The sequence below is a fragment of the Narcine bancroftii genome, chromosome 13, assembly GCF_036971445.1.
Source record: "Narcine bancroftii isolate sNarBan1 chromosome 13, sNarBan1.hap1, whole genome shotgun sequence".
In the NCBI taxonomy this organism is placed as follows: Eukaryota; Metazoa; Chordata; class Chondrichthyes; order Torpediniformes; family Narcinidae; genus Narcine; species Narcine bancroftii.
In genome coordinates, this window is record NC_091481.1 from 7,286,045 (window position 1) to 7,303,607 (window position 17,563).

Genomic DNA, 17,563 nt, shown 5'->3' on the forward strand with positions numbered 1-17,563 from the left:
TTTTAGCTCACCTCCCACTGAGGGGTCAAAATGTTAGTAAAACAGAGTTAGCAGGTTATTAGTTTGGTCCAATTAAAGGAGGGTAAAAAGAAGATAGCTATTTCGAGGCTTTGGTGAATAAATATATATTGTGGTATTAAAAGATCAAGATGTAAACACTTGTTAATTTGATATTCATTGTGACTGGTCTCACCAGATCCTGATAAAGATGACAATTTGCAAAACACAGCAAAATAACCTTGTTTCCATTTGCTACACCATATCACCGTTCCATTAGAGGTACACATCAGCTGAGATGCTAGCATTAATTAAACCGTCCAGTGATATTTAAACAAAGACAGGTGGTTAACTATCACAATTCAGCTGGGGCATTGGAGGAAGAGCAAAGATGAAGGGGAAAGGTACAAAAGGAACCATATTAATTTGACTACAATTTCATTTCTGCAGACTCCTTTTGAGCTCTGTCCAGATTGTAGGAAAGTGTACTGCACTGTTTGATACCAAATGAAGTGAAACTGTACTAAATTTAGCACACTATATATCTATGTGTAAGATTCATACCCCCTCCCCGCTTCCTGCTCACCAGAGAGCCCGACCTAGGCCCAGGCCGCCCATCCACTAGAGTTTCTGACGCCCCAACCATTCATCCACCAGAGTTCCCGACACCTTGACCGTGGGGTTTCGCCCCGTCCACTCATCCATCCAAGGTTCCGGCGGGCCAAACATGGACTTACCATCCAGTCCCACCCAGTTGAGCTCCCAACCCGCCCACCGATGCAGGTACTTACCGGAGTCAAAAGTAGTATGCATGTAATAATCGACCCCCTAAATTTTACTCTAAAAGAAATCCACAAAATTGGTCGACTGTTACACACGTGGTGTTACATTTTCCAAAATAATTATACACTGACACGAATTATAAATCAGTTGAGGAACAACTGATGGGATATTTTACAATACTTGTGGGGAATCATCTCTAACTTTCTCCACCTGGATAATAAACATTTTTGAATAGTACAGTAGGCAGAATAATTCATATTAGATAATGGAAGAGTTCAGCTCCAAGTCATAATAAAACAATGAAAGTGATCTTACTTTTGTGCACTTTAAGAATTGTGTATGACATCGCTGTAAGAATCCTGTCTCCTTCGAGCATGTAGATATCCCAGAGCCTCAATGTTAGTGTAAAGGGAGTCTGCAACAAGGCAAATCAAAAACATGTTTGAAAATGGTTCAAGTTTTAAACCATATTTCTACAAATCCATTTTAAAAATTCCTTTGTGTTCAAGAATCTGCATCACCTTTCAGCTACAACATGATATAAAATGCATCAAAATTCAGAATCAGAATTATTGTCACGAGCACGTCATTAAATTTATTGTTTTGCGGAAGCAGTATTGTGCAGAACAAGGTGCAAAAATTACCATTTCCTGAAAGCAAGATTTTTTAAAATTCAAAAAGTATTGCGAAAAGAGAAAAGTGAGGTCGTGTCCATAGGTCCAGTGTCCATTCAGATATCTGATGGCAGAAGAGAAGAAGGTGCTTTTATAAAGTTGAGTGTGTGTCTTCAGGCTCCTGTACCTCCTTCTTGATGGCAGCAAGGATAAAAGGGCATAAGCTTTTAGGGGGTCCTGCTTTCTTGAGACATCGCCTCTTAAAGATGTCCTTAATGGTCTGAAGACTAATGCCCATGATGGCGCTGGCCGAGTTTACAACCATGTTCCTGTCCTTTGCATTGGCACATCCTCACCAGGCAATGATTTAACAAGTATATAAATACAAGCAAGGGAAATTCAAAAGAAATATCTATATTATGGATTCTACAATAACAGAGGAGGAATAATAAAAGTACAGTACAACTCCGATTATCCGAAATGGTATGGACTGGGCCTATGTCGGATAAACAGTTTTATCAGAAAACTGATCTTTATTTTAAAGAAACAGCCCAGTAGCAACAGCAAATCACTTATATCAAAATGTTTAAACAGCAACAAACAACAAAAGAAGGCTTTTTAAGCATTAAAATAATGTTGGATTCTCACCAAAAAAAATGCTGACCGCCACCAATCACTGAGACGAACCCAACGCGGCCACTGATCACCGAGACCACCCAACCGCCAGTGCCGATCCCTGACACAAACCCACTGCTGATCCCCAGGGAGGCTTCCCGGGCTGGTTGAACACTCACTGGGAAGTTGGAAGGCTCCTGTCTCCCTTGTTGTCTGAGTCCCGACTCCGAATCCTCCCCTGGACTTACTGGGGAATTAGGCCAGGGGAGGATTCGGAGACGGCATCCAGTGTGCCGAGGAGGGTGGAAGGGAAGGAAGAGGGTTGGAGGAGAGAGAACGCCACAGAGCCCGAAATCTCCACTCCTGCCCAGGAGCCACAGGGTCTCACTTCTGCACAGGAGGCCGCTCTCCTTGACGCCAGGACAAGGGATTTTTTTTCCCAGCGCTTTGCAGCTGAGAGACAGTGGCATGCAGTTTGAGAGGGAGAGTTGCAGAGAAAAGTCAATAGGGTATGTAAAGAAGAAATGGAAAGAGAAATAGGAGGGAGGACAATCAACCTTCTTATTTCATGTCGAGTGAATTCTTTTTCAACCAGTGAGGTCATTTCGGCTCTGAAAAAATTTTGGATAGATGAGAATTTCTGATTTGTTTCCCATGTCTTCATTTATCCAAGATTTGAGAGAATCCGATTTCAGAGAATCGGAGTTATACTGTAGTTCCAAACAATGGAGCTCCTTTATTTTTTTTCCCTGCAGAAGTGTTGACCCAATCAATGTGTCATTGGGAAAGGCAGACTGTGTGGCCATTCATATCAAATAAAAACAAGTCGTTTGTCTGAACAAAAACTATTTGGCATTTGGTATAAAGGCTCCTAAAATAGATGAATAACCAGAGAAATATATATATTCATATTCATAGCACAATTACTATCTTTGCAACCCTGATCAAAGTTAGAGACTAGCACCAAAGAAAATTTAAGGATTAAGTTAATTCCGATCACAGAAATTCATCCTTCATTATAGAATACAGTGGCATTGGAATTTTATTTTACTTCTACCATCTTTTGGGATAGATTTTTCATAAGACTACCCTTGAGCAAATAAAGGTTATTGATTTTTTTTCAGCAAGAATCTCTGATCCTATTCTACCACTTTACTTAGAAGTTATATGATGGGAATAAATTTCAACAGCATTCAATGTTTTACAATTTATAGATTTGGAAGGGTTATTCCCTTTAACTCCATAACTTTTTGTCTGAACTGCTAGATTAGCCGGATTGCTACCTGAGCTGAGCACAAATATGGGCAAAACTGGAAGGATCATACAGATGAATGTATGGCTGAGGGGCTGGTGCAGAGGGCAGGGTTTCAGATTCTTGGATCATTGGGTTCTCTTCTGGGGAAAACATGACCTCTACAAGAAGGATGGGTTACACCTGAACCCAAAAGGGGCTAATATCCTGGCGGGCAGGTTTAATCGAGCTGTTGGATATGGTTTAAACTAATTTGGCGGGGGGGTGGGAACCTGAGTGATAGGATCATGGATTGGAAAGAGAAAATAGGAAAAATTCAGATAGGCAGTGAAATTAAAAGGGTGGAAGGAGCAGAAAGGGATCGGAGAGTATGGCCAAGTGCATCAGGTAACCAAGGTGTGGTGAGAAACAGATTAAAAGTATTCTACATGAACGCACGGATTATAAGAAATAAAATGGATGAGCTAAAGTTCAACTGCAGATTGGAGGGTATGATGTTATAGGAATAACGTAGTCATGGCTGCAGAAGGCCAGGACAGGAAAATTAATATTCCAGGGTATACGTCATATCAAAAGGATAGACAGGTGGGTAGAGGGGGTGGGTGGCTCTGTTGGTGAGGAATGTTTTTCAGTCCCTTGAAAGGAGCAACATAAAAGCAGGTGGAGTAGAGACTGTTTGCATAGAGTTGAGAAATTGCAAGGGCAAGAGGACCATAATGGGAGTCATACACAGGCCCCCAAACAGTGGCTCAGATATAGGAGGCAGAATAAATCAGGATTTAAGATTAGCATGTCAGAATGGAAATGATACAGTTGTTATGGGGGATTTCAATATGCGGATAGATGGGAAAAACTAGCTGGTGGGGGACTGCAAGAAAGTGAATTTATAGAACGTCTCCAGGATACCTTCTTAGAGCAGCTCGTGATGGACCCCACCAAAGGGAAGACAATTCTGGATTTGGTGTTGGGTAACAATGCGGATTTGATAAGGGACCTTGAAGTAGGGGAGCCATTAGGTAATAATGACCCTAACATGGTGAGCTTTAATTTGCAATTTGAAAGGGAGAAGGAAAGAAAGTCGGAAGTATCAGTATTACAGTTGAATAAAGGGGATTATGCAGCCATGAGGGATGAGCTTGCCAAAATACAATGGAAGGATACCCTGGCTGGGAGAACAGTGGAACAAAAATGGCAGGGATTTCTGAGCATTTTTCAGAAAGTACAGGATCAGTTCATTCCAAAGAGGAAGAAAGCTTCTAAGGCAAACAAAGGGCAACCATGCTGAGGTAGGAAGTCAAGAACAGTATCAAGTTCAAGGAGAGAAAGTATAATATAGTAAAGAGGGGTGGGAAGATAGAGGACTGGGAAATCTTCAAAGAGCAACAGAAGATAACTAAGAAAGCTATATGGAAGGAAAAAAATGAGATACGAGAGTAAACTAGTCAATAATATAAAAGCTTCTTTAGGTATGCAAAAAGGAAAACATTAGTTAGGACCAAAATTGGGCCCTTAAAAACAGAAACGGGTGAAATTATTACGGGAAGCAAGGAAATGGCTGACGAGTTTAACAGATACTTTGGATCTATCTTCACCAGGGAAGATACAGGTTAAGGTCCTGTATTCTATCGATGGAATTGATAGAAATTCAGATTCGGAAGCATGTGGTCTTGAGCAAATTGAAAGAACTGAAGGCTGATAAGTCCCCAGGGCCAGATGGACTGCATCCCAGGGTGCTTAGGGAAGTTGCTCTTGAAATTGTGGATGCATTGGTAGACGTTTTTCAATGTTCTATAGATTCAGGAGAAGTGCATGTGGATTGGAGGGTGGCTAATGTTGTGCCGCTTTTTAAGAAGGGAGGGAGGGAGGGAGAAAACAGGCAATTACAGACCAGTTAGCCTGATGTCAGTAGTGGGGAAGATATTAGAATCTATTATAAAAGAAGAAATAACAGAACACTTAGACAGAAATAATTGTATCATTTCAAGTCAGCATGGAATTCCGAAGGGAAAATCATTCTTAACTAATCTTCTGAATTTTTTTAAGGATGTGACAAGGAGGATGGACGTGGGAGAGCCAGTGGATGTGGTGTACTTGTTAGCTGTGTGAAAAGGGCATGGGCTGGGTGGTGAGAGTCCTTGAGGATAGAGGCTGCTTTCTTAAGACACTGCCTCTTGTAGATGTCCTAGATGGAGTGAAGACTGATACCCATGATGGTGCTGGCTAAGTTCACAACTCTTCGTAGTTTTTTTCTTGTCCTTGGCATTTGCACCTCTGTACCAAACAGTGATGCAACCAGACAGAACACTCTCCACGGTACACCTGCAGCGTCTTTGGTGACCTACCAAATCTCCTCACAAAGTGTAGCCACTAGCAGGCCTTCTTATTGATTGTATCAACATGGAGGCCTCAGGACAGATCCTCAGAGATATTGACACCCAGGAAATAAAAGATACAGATATAAAGACAGAGATGACAAAAGTTAACACGCAATGACTGAAGCAGCCATTTATAAAGGCATGGCTTTTGTACTAGTTTCCCTGAGCACAAAAAGCTGGGATTTTGCAATGGGCTTTACAGAAGATACCAACCCAGAACATGAATTTACTGAGCGGGCAAAGGATGCAAGAGTAATGGCTATCACTGCCCTCTGAGAACCCCAATACAATTCTCTCGGAGAGGCGTAGCATATGCTCCATTCCACATCCACAAGACTACTGAGAAATGAAACGATGGCTAATTACATCTTTTGAATAGATTCAATGCTACCAAGCCGGCAGAGAAGAAAGGATTCTAATGCTAAAAGAATTACTACTTATACGAGATTAATAGTCCAACTCCAACCACAAATTTAAAATCAGAAAGTAGTTAATGCAGAATTACTGTCATAAATAAACCCTCATTTTAATCTCATTTATTTTATCACTTAACCCCACATATGAAATGTTGTTAAACTCGATTCCAATATTTATGACAGTTCAGGAAAGACTCTGACATTCAGAAACAGCCAATAAAAGGGAAATTAATTAAGCAACAATGAAAATACAATCAGAAAAAAAAAATTAATTACATCCCTTGAAATCTTTAAAGAACACTATCTGGTTCAGAATGAATTTTTCGATTTATGGAGAATCATTAGGAATGAGAAAGTAGCAATGAGGTAGAAACTCAAGCATGAACTTACCAAATTGAAAAGTCGAGCCAAATGGCCCACGCCTTCATTTGTGTTCATATTAAATGGACCTGATGTCCCGCTCACCCAGGGAACATGCACGCGTGATACATCGCCTCTCCTTTCTCGGTGTAGTGATCGCCATGTGGCCACTGTCTGGCTTTCCAGGCAGGAGGTCACTGCAAATTACTGCATCTGTAGCAACACCTTTTCATTGGTGTCACCTGTTTTCACTGAGTTTGCTACGTCATGGTGCAACCCAGTGTCCGGCGATATAATTGGATGGGTAGGCTGGGCTTGTTAGTCTTGGTTGGCAGCCACCCTAAGAGAAAGAAAACTCTTGATTTCAAAACTGGGCAGATGGGGCTTGTTAGCCTTGTCAGGCCATCCACCTAGGAGAAGGACACTCCAAGGTAACACCTATGACCTGAGGACCTGCTGTCACTATCCTAGCATGCTTGGCTGTGGCAGATAAACCCAAGGTGTAAAGGATGGGGCCAGTATTGCACACACTACACTCCACCTAAAAAAAATCCTTTGCACAGGCTCAAAGGACATGTCCATGTCTACAATCCATCCAAAATCTTCGTTAGCCAAGTCAAGCCATGACCAAATAAAATGGAAAATTGTTTGACTTTCTGCTCAAAATCAGAGTTTCAAGGTAGTTCATGGCTGCAAACAGATAAATAGTTCATTTATACCTATGTACTAAGGTCTTGCATACTTTTTCTTGCATGGTTATCTTTCATCATTCTTTTGAAGGTTCTGACAATATGCCCCTGTGCCATCATACATTCAGAAAAGGTGAATACAAATAGAAGTAAGTGGAATTGAAAATGATAAGAGTGACCCACCCGCATTGAATTCCGTTTCCACAATTCAGTTCCACTGATTGTATTACACAAACGATATCATAGCATGCATTCGTACGTGGCCAAGTCGAAATTTCTACCTGTCTGTTTCTTAGTCAGACAAGACTTCTATTTTACGACTCATTTCAAAATAACAACTGGATGTATGTTATTTACACTTAAGAATTTTTCTTCAGCTTTCAGCTGTACTAGTACTAAACGAGATTACCCACATCAGAGGCCGCAAGCAATCTGGGGGCCTTCAGTTGTGGCACCTCCAAAATCCATTAAACCAAAGATTAGACCAACCCTTAAATACATCACTGTTAATCTGTTTTTTTTCATTTTATTTATTTATTTTTCACATTGTGAACCATATCAACCAAAATACATACAAACATTTTCCTCTTAAATATACACAGTGGCATTTTCTCCCCTTTTTTTCCCCCCCCTACCTTCCCACCCCCCCTCTCCAAACCCATTAAACGTTCAACATATACAATACAATAAAACCATTAAACAATGTCATCACACAATTAAAATAAACAAGAAAAATGTGTCATCTACTTTTATACACTGGATCAAGTCATTTTGCCTTCTTATCATTTTAGGGGGTGGAGGTCCAAGGCAAGCCCTCTCTGTTATGTTCCATGTACGGCTCCCAAATTTATTCAAATAATGTGACTTTATTTTTTAAATTATATATCATTTTTTCCAATGGAATACATTTATTCATTTCCATCACTGTTAATCTTGACTCCATTAATAGATAAACCCGAAGCACGTAGCACTCACTTAATCACTATATATTTCAACACTCAAAAGTCTTATAAGTTAGATATAAAAACGAGACCTTAAAAAAACCACTCAACATAGATTCAGTGTATAAGCCAAACCTGAAAGCACCTCCCCACTGCCACTACCCCCTGACACTCCCCTCCTCCGCGATAACCTACCCAGACATTTTTCAATTGTAAAGCCCGAAGTCTCCTGCTCCTGCCTCCCAAGCCAACACATAGTCGTGGTTCCTGCACTGAGCATGCTTGGGCAGTGAAGCAACTTCTTCGATGCAGACGGCACCATATCCAATGTTGAACATGGAGTCACCGACACAGACTCTGGCTGCAGCTGATGCTAAAGACTTGGACCCAGCACCGTTTGGCATCTTCCCGGTCGGAAGCAAAGGGTTTTTTTTTTTAAACTTTTTTTTTGTACTTGTTTGCTTAATTTACAAACATGTTACTTGGCGACTGCAGTGTTGTAACAAAATTTGGGTTGTTGCTGGGAGGCCCGTCTCCGCCACGTTCCAAGCAGAAAATTTGGAGGGCGTCTTATATGCCCAATAGATGATAAAACCATGGAAATTAGCTGAAAATGGGGACCTGTCTTATCTGAAGGTCGACTTATAAGCCAAAAAAATATGGTACATATTGACCACTGCCAAGTTTGCATTTCACTGAGTCCATTTGGCTTCAGACTTCATTATAATTTTGTTCCAAATGCCCTTAAAAGAGCTGAACTACAAAGAAGAATAACTGCCATTAATCTGACATTTCACCCAGTCTGATCCATCTAAGTAGAAACACAATGCTGGAGAAACTCAGCAGGTCACACAGCATACAAAGGTAAAAATACATACATAACTGACATTTCAGGCCTGAGCCCTTTTATCAAAGTGACTGGATAAATCAGCCATAATTTATTTTTTTTTAATTAGACATTCAGCACAATTACAGGCCCTTTCAGCCCTCAACCCTGGCAATTACACCCAATTGACCTACGCCCCCGAGGATGATGTAGATGGTGGCAACATAATCATGAAATAAAATCTAATTTACTGTAGTTTTAAAAAATTGTTCAAACTTACCCGATCCAGAAAACACTGAAAGAACCACTTCATTGTATACAAAGATGTAAAAACGTCTTGGGCATCCTATAGAAAATGAAAAATAAAGATGTTACTCTCTGCAAGTCACGATTTAAAAGGATTACTTTTGAAGTAAATAATTGAGTTTTTTTTTTAAATAAGAAAAATTATAATTAAAAATGTGAAACTAATGTGAACTCATTATACAACTTGCCAATCCCTTGGCTTCATACCCACAGCCTAGAAACCCCATGGACATCATGGAGATCTGAGATCCTGGCCAAGATGCAGCCTGGCACTGGATCCAAGAGCCAGTTTCACAGCACGAGCCAGGAATTTCAGCAAGACTGCTGGGCTATTAAGAGAATGCTCAAGAATCCCCTATTTGATTCTAGATAAATGCTTTAAATCTGAGCCAGTATATGACCCTCCGAAAGCATTTGTTTCCCAAGTTCATCAACTGGCTTTAAGGTTACTCACCAAGTGTTGTTTAAGCTTAGGCATGAACTTCTTCAAAATCCGGTCGTGGTGCTCTTGAAACCGCAAAAGTTTTGGGAAGCCGGGCACGAAAAATCCTAACAAATAATTTATTTGCAAGTAAAAAAAATTTAAAAATTGCATTCAATGCATATTTCATATTCTCCAGCAGATACGCCACTGTGGCACATCTACCTCCTTCAGATTTTTAAGGCCACATTTGATGAGAGCTGAACGAGAGCATCAGGTCCTGAACCATGGTGCAACCATCATGCCTCCACCTAAACTACCAGGTAATCAGACAGATCGGTTCACAGACATGGGTCAAACTCTCACATTTGGTGATGTCATCAGATCACATTGCAGGATCAGAAGATGATCAAACTATATAAAAAGGCAGACTGACATTTGGTAGATGTCACGAAGCTTTTGACTACTTTTGAGTATCCCTGACATTCAGAAGCATTAAATATACAAAATAATTCAAGAAACATTAGTCTTTTTTGAAATCATTTTTAGCAAAACAATTAAAGAAAACATCAGCTATAAATCACTGTATGCTTATTTGCAACTATAAAGACTCCATGGAAATGACTGGAGTAATCTAGTTCAGTGGATTCTAGCAGCAATCCTACAGATGGATTCATTGTCAAATATTCATAAACCAAAATCTCAAATTTTCTCTAACTTTATGTGGACTGAGGTTGCTCACGGACCTATTGACATTTAGCAGCAAGACTTGGCTTTCATGCTTCAATGGTTTGAGTTACAACTTACAGAAAGGATGGTTGTCAAATTGAATGGCTTATCTTCAACCATCTTAGTTCACACTGGAAATATTTTGGGTGACTTAAGCCATTTGTTCTTCATTGTGTCTGTCTGTCACTGACGCCCAGATAATGCTAAAGAATTAACTAACTGATTAATCAACCAAAAGCAATTCCTCTAAGTGGCCCTCTAAATATTAAACCATTTCCGAAAACTGTAGACACTAAAAACATAAATTTATCAACCTTGCAACTTAATTTCAGACAGTCTTCAGGATTTGAATCACCCTTTCATGACACGGTGATGCCAATTAAGTACAGATCAAGTACCTCTTATTCGAAATGCTTGGTACCAGGAGTTGTTCGGTTTTTTTGGCTTTTGGATCTTTGGGTAAGGGGTACTCAACCCGTACAAGGATATGTACTAATGGCACTCAATGACCAACATTTTCCCCTCCAAAAGATTGCCATAAAAACCTGCATATGGGCACTGGGTGTCCACCACTCAAAGTTCAAGTGATACTGGGAGAAAACGTTTCAAATTTAAAAAATACTTTCTGTCGGTTCATAAATTGTATTTGCACAATGACAGGGCAACAGATTTCATTTTCTGTTTCATCCCTCCTTTGGTAAAAGTCAATTAACTACATAATTGTCACAGTATAACTTAGTCCCAAAAAAATTACTACACACTCCATTTGACAGGAATATGTCATTTTCAATTTCACAATATACATCATAATTCTAATCATCAAAATGGCAAAATTGAAAGATGCCATTTATTAATCTCTGGTGAATATTTGATGGACACATTGGTTTTCACTGCCATTTTATCCAGAGATTCAGAATAGGCTTTGCATGAGGGGTGTGAACCTGGGGAAATACACTTTGTTGCTGGATGCAAGTTTCAACTGCAGGCATTAACAGTTTGCTTGAATCTGTTCATTTTGGCAACGCTTCCTGAAGGGCAATGACTGAAATTTTCCTGATTTTTTTAAGGAATAATTTAGTCAGTAAAAATGTACATAACATAAATACAATTGTTTTTTAACAGTTTTATGAAGTGAAGTAAGATACATTGCTTTAATTTTTTTTTGTGGGGATTTCTGTGGCATTTACATCCAACCTTCATTATGGTTTAGTGTTGCTTTGAAAGGCAGGCATGTTAAATTCATGTCTGCAATATCGATACCAGTCCGTTGCTTCTTGTACCCAAATTCCAAAGTCACTGTGGATTGTGGAAATCAACTAATCTTGCAGTAAAACACACAATTTACTTAAAAGAATTCAATTCTGAAAAATTGCTGCATTGTAATAATGAAGTCAAAATCCAATATCACTGACCTTGCTCGTCATGTGTTTAGTACAAATATTTAACATCACTAATTGCTAAATACTGAGAGTAGATCAGATATTGTAGAAAAATATAACTGCTGTTCTCTAAGCACCCTTTCTTGGAATCTCATTATTTTTCTATATCAAGTTTTACTCATAGTGTCTGTTTGTGACACTGTTATGACTGCTAAAGATACTTTGCACTTTTCTCCTATCCACCACATACCTACTTTAGCTATATATCCAAGTGAATACATTGTAAGTACTCCAGTTCTGAGGCTAATCTAATAACTCCACTAAATCTAAATTCAACCACTTGTTTCTTTTAGCCTCAAACCACCCATACTTACACTCATTCATCCCTCACCAACTATTTAAACCATAGTAATATAAAAAGTGACCCGATTTATCGTAACCGTATTGATCCAGCCCACAATGCCTTAACTCTCAGTTCCACTCTTTGCTCTCTCTCTCTCTGTGCACATTTAACGGTGTTCTTGGTTTCACTCATTTTCATGATTCTCCACCCTGGATAAAATAACATTTACTGCCCTAACACAATCTGCCAGAGGAACTCAGGCAGCATCAGCTGGAGGAAAATAATGTTCGATGTTTCGAGCTGAAGCCATTAATCGATACTGGAGAGACATAGTAGAGAAGCCAATGTAAAGAGGGATGGGAGAAAGTCTCCATGTGGGATTGGTGAACCAAATGGAGATGAAACCTGGCAGGTAGAGGCTGTAGACTGGCAGCTGTCAGACAAAGGGAGAGAGAGAGAATCATGAAAAACAAGGGAGTAAGTTGGTGGAAGACGAGTCACACAGGGTGGAATAGGTGATGCGAAGACAAAGATTGCCCGTGCTGGAATCTGATAAAATGGTGGTATAAAGAAAGACCAGAGTGGACCTGAGGGGGTATGGGTGGTGTCAGAGGAGAGAGCAGAATAATCCATCAGTGATGGGAGTGGATGGGTTCCATCTTATCTCTCTTTACACAACCATTTCACCTTCACTTTCAACAGTATCACAGCTAATCCTTCAACCCAAGAAAGCCTTCCTTCACTAACCCCCATATTTCTGGATTCCATTTATAATAAAAAAATCCAACCAGCTCTCTAGAACAGAGAACAGTACAGTTCAGAACAAGGCCCCTTGACCCACAATATCTCTGCTCACCTTAATGCCAAATTAAAATGCTTCCACCTGCCTGCAGAAGATCCATTTATCTCCATTTCCTGCAAGTTCATGTGCCTGTCTAAATCCCTCAAATATCATTGCTGTTTCTGGTTCCACTTTCCCTATCTATTTTGAAAATACTGATCATCTGGGCCTCTATACTTCAGAATTTTAAAGATACTTTACACTATGACAATAAATTTCTTCCCATCTCAATCTTGAATGGCTGAGATTTTGAAGCCCAGTCAAGGAAAATGTCATCTATGTAGGTTTGAATGGCATCGCCTCTCATTCTTTAATGAGAACTGACACCGTGAGAAGTACTTGGTGACAATATTGCATTCCAAGTCAAAACAAATTTCAGTGGGGATTTGGCAGAAAGAGAAGATTACATGCTGGAATCCACGTAGAAAAAAGCTGGTCAATGAGATAACAGAACATTGGAATTTTCGCAAACACGTGGAAAGACTGGTAATCCTAGACAAATAAAATAAATGTACAAGATATTTTAATTTTGCCTGCGCTAACACTCAATGTCTTACTTTTTTTTAAATGGAAATATCTGCAAAAATCTTACCATGCATGCTATGTTTTGGACCAGACAGTAGTCTAACAAGCGCCCAGAAGGCATCTTCCTCATTCAGATACATAAGAAGCAGTGCAGTGATCTGACTCATTCCCTGGCAATAGCCTACTTCCTGCAATTCAACAAAATGAAAAACAATGAGGTTACAACATTATTACGATGCAAATTATTCCTTTTATGGAAATGAAGTTTGGATAAGGATTGAAAACAGTTTTTTAATTGAAATAAGTTAATGGATGTACTACAAATCTGAGGAAAAGCAGATAGACATAAAAGGATAGTTGTCAAATTCCTTTACAAATTGAAGTGACAAATGTACCAGATATGTTACTGCTGTCAAAACTGCTAGAGAGTTGTGAAATTTGTTGCCTACGGAACAGCACAGATAGACGAATGAATGTATTTTTTCCTTAACATAAATCATTTGTCTTACAAATATTATTTGAAAGAAACTATTAGAGTGATACTGAATTGGTAGTATTACAAGCAAGTTATAAATTAGGAAAACAAAGAGAAACTACAAAATAAAATTGTGGAATACAAAAAGGAGCAGTACTCCAACAAAGGAAAGGCGTGGAGAGTCATGTAATTGCTGGGGATGCCTACAATTAAGTGGTTGACGATGGCAATGAGATGGCAAAAGTATTCAAGATCCAGTATTTCCTGCCTGGAATTAGCCAGTAACACTGGCTGTTGGTGGGCCTGCTAGGTCCCTGGATACCAGTAGCAACTTCCTCAATGAAGCTGGGTCCAGCCTTATCAGCAAGGGCCTGCTACCTTTCAGAAATAAATATAAACACCACTCAAAAAAGAGGGAAGAAAAAACTTTTCAGCTGGCTGAGCTGTGCCACCAGCTCAGCCAGCTGCAAAAATAATTCATGTTTTTAAATGCAACTGGCATATAACATGAATTAAAAATTTCAAAAATGAAAACTTAAAAATAAATAGAGTAAAACATTTAAAATTACATTAGAACACCAATTATATTACAGCATTTAACTAAACTTAATAAATTCAATTATTATAAATTATCTATTACCTAATCCTTTCCTGTCATTACATTTCACTGAAATCGATGCATGCTGCTGTCATGCTAAAATACAGTGTGGTACAGATTAGATTTCCCATCATAAACCCTGGGGAATTGCAGGAATTTCATTCTTTCATGAACAAGATCCTAAATGTGCTGATGTTTTGGACCAGGGGAGAGGTACAGGTGCAGAAAACAAGGAAATCACAGTTTCTGTGAAACTGGTATGTCAACCCACATAAATCCAGGTCACTGAATTTGCCCTATATCTACTAAAGGGGTAAATATAATATTAGGAGATCCAAAATAAACAGAATGAAAGAGGGAAGAGAAAATTGATTTTTAAAAAATAACATAATCGTTTTTTATGCTTTCTGTGTGAAAACAAATTGGTACAAAATACTTTATTATAAATGTATAAAATGTAATAAAGGAAATTTGCTGGAAAACTGGCAGATAGTTTATGCAATTTGTGATGGAACAAGTCCAGGGAAACACAGCCCAATTAACACCAGTGGCAGCTCACTTAAAATTCTGAATTTGCCACTCAGAAGCATAGCAGTTAGCGCAACCACGTCACAGTCAGGGTTCTGGGTTTGAATCCAATGCAGTTTGTAAGGAGTTTGTTCATTCTCTCCCACACCAACCCCCCCCCCCCCCCCCCGTCTACATGGGCTTTCCTCCCACCCTTCAAAACATAGCGGGAGAGTTGCAGGTTAATTGGAATTTTGGGTGACGGGGGCTCGAGGGCCGGAAGGGCCTGTTACTGTGCCGTATGTCTAAATTTAACTTTTAAATTTACTGAAGATAATCAGAAAATATTAAAGAGGACTATGGCAAAAAAAAAGCTAAACCTTTTTAAAAATTTAGAAGAAAGACTATTTAGAGTCAAGAGTTATACAGCACAAAAACAGGCCCTAAGGCCTGATTTATCCATGGTAAACGATGTAATCCCATTTGCCTCTAAACCTTTCTAAAGCACATACATGTATGAAAGCCTATTAAAATTTTATGATTGCATATGTCTTGCTCTGGCAGCTTGTTCATTTACCTACTGTACAGTGTGTGAAAAAAATTGCCCCTCAGTTCTCAAGTCATTCATCTCAATCTTTTGTTCCAGACTCCCCACTCCCAAGGAAATTCCATGACTGTTTACCTTACAATATTAGCCATGATCTTATATACTTCCAAAAGATCGCCCCTCATCCTCCTATACTCCAGGGAAAAGAAATCCCAGCCTATCCTTTTTAACTCCAGCTCACCTGTCCCAACAGATTAAAAGATTATAAAATAAATCTGGTGTTGAAAATTAAGAAATTACATCAAACTTCTGGAGATCTCTGATTGTCTCACTTTTATGAACGAGTGTGTAGCTAATAAGAAGGCTGGTTATGCACAGGTAAAAATGAAAAAGAGATTAACTGGAATGAAAGCATATGATGGAAGATGGATACTTTTGCTATACTTTTCTCTGGAGCAGAGAAGGCCAAGGGTGAACTTCAAGAATATTGATAGGGTGGTTGAAGAAAAATAATCAATTATGAGCAGTGGAAGTAAAAAGTACAAATTAATGATACCTAACCACATCCACGGGAGAAAGGAATAGAAGGGACATGCTATTGAGCACAGTCAAAGAATTCTGGGGAGGACACGTTGGGCTTCAGTTACAGTGGATTTTTGGGAATAAATGTGCGAAAATACTTTGTGACACTTTGTCAGAGAATATTTGTTACTCGGAGAAAAGGATCTAAAGATTCTAACTCATTCTTAATCCACAAAACAAAATCAAATTATTGCCACTGACGACCCTGAATTCACAATTTCTGTCTTCTAAATTATATGAATTTTAAGTAAGCAATGATTTTCTCCTGCCAAAAACCGAAGGATTAGTGAAATAGTGATCTTAAAAAAAAAATCTTGTGTAGTTTCCTCCTCTCGATAACTATCAACAATAATTTATCCCTTTTCTATCAGAACTTTTTGTTTCAAAATCAATAGGTTCAACAATCATTTTACTGAAACATGACAAATATTAGGATTGCACATTTTGAAAGTGATTATAAATAATAGTATTGATTTTAAAAACTTGTATCTCATAATCGAGGAAGAAAATAAGAACAAAAAAAAACATACCGTGTTGTACATGGAATAAGCTGCTAAAACATGGAACAAAGCTTGCTGCCTGTAGAAGAGAGTCATGCAAATGAATTATATAATAATGTCTTTTTCAGCCATACTGAAAATATACATACCTATTGATTCAGCATTCTTTAATTGTGAAGGTCAGAGTATGACTTTAGACCGACTTTGTGTGTGCAAAAGTTCCAATGGACCAAAGTAGCAGTAAAGCAAAATGGCCTCTTAAAGTCAATTCAGGTCAATAACAGACGGGTCCAACGGGGTCAGGCATTTCACTATCGAATCTGACATGGCAATCAAAAGGGATAATACTGCCTTGCCCTTCAAGGCTCCTCTGATCCTCATTTCTGAATCTAGGCCATTTTATGTATCGTGGAGAACAAGCAGCATAGACTGCATATATTTCCAGCTTTGCTTCTCCCTTGGCCTGCTGGCTAACATATTTCAAAGGAATTTTATTGCTTCAATATATGTCAGATAGGTTCTTGTTTTTTTTCTCTGGTAAAACATGCCATTTCCTCATCTATTATTCAGCATCAAATTCATACCCAGTTAGTATTCGTAATTCCACAATTATGGCTCCTGGTTTGTTCATGATTTGGCCAAGGACAGCACAGAGGTACAGGAAGAAATAAAGAAACTGAACTCAACAGCTTCAAGTTATTGCCCCAGAACATGATAATAAAAGTTTATAAGATACTTGTGTGACTTCATGTATTATGTACAGCATTGACTTCAATATTTAAGAAAGGACTTTGATATGTTGTGAACATTTCAGAAGTAGTTTAACTCATGAATGGGTAGGTTATTTTATGAGGAATGGTTGAAAAGAAAAGTGGCTTGCATCTACTGGATTTTACAAGGCAAGATATAAACCTGAGTGGTCAAAACAGGGTGGATTTGGAG

The 17,563-nt window shown here is 38.9% G+C and overlaps 1 protein-coding gene across 13 annotated transcripts in view; it reads right to left on the reverse strand.

Moving 5' to 3' along the window:
- usp6nl (USP6 N-terminal like) overlaps positions 1-17,563 on the reverse strand; it is a 955,431-nt gene that overhangs the window by 845,024 nt on the left and 92,844 nt on the right. For all 13 annotated transcript variants that reach the window (XR_011348145.1, XR_011348146.1, XR_011348148.1 and 10 more), the window contains exons 8-12: positions 16,652-16,700; positions 13,480-13,600; positions 9,629-9,723; positions 9,149-9,214; positions 1,096-1,195 (exon numbers count right to left, since the gene is read on the reverse strand). Coding sequence is in view for 1 of the 13 variants with exons in the window: in XM_069908956.1 (XP_069765057.1) it covers positions 1,096-1,195; positions 9,149-9,214; positions 9,629-9,723; positions 13,480-13,600; positions 16,652-16,700 (431 nt within the window). In the remaining 12 variants the exon portion in view is untranslated. The remainder of the gene's footprint in view (positions 1-1,095; positions 1,196-9,148; positions 9,215-9,628; positions 9,724-13,479; positions 13,601-16,651; positions 16,701-17,563) is intronic.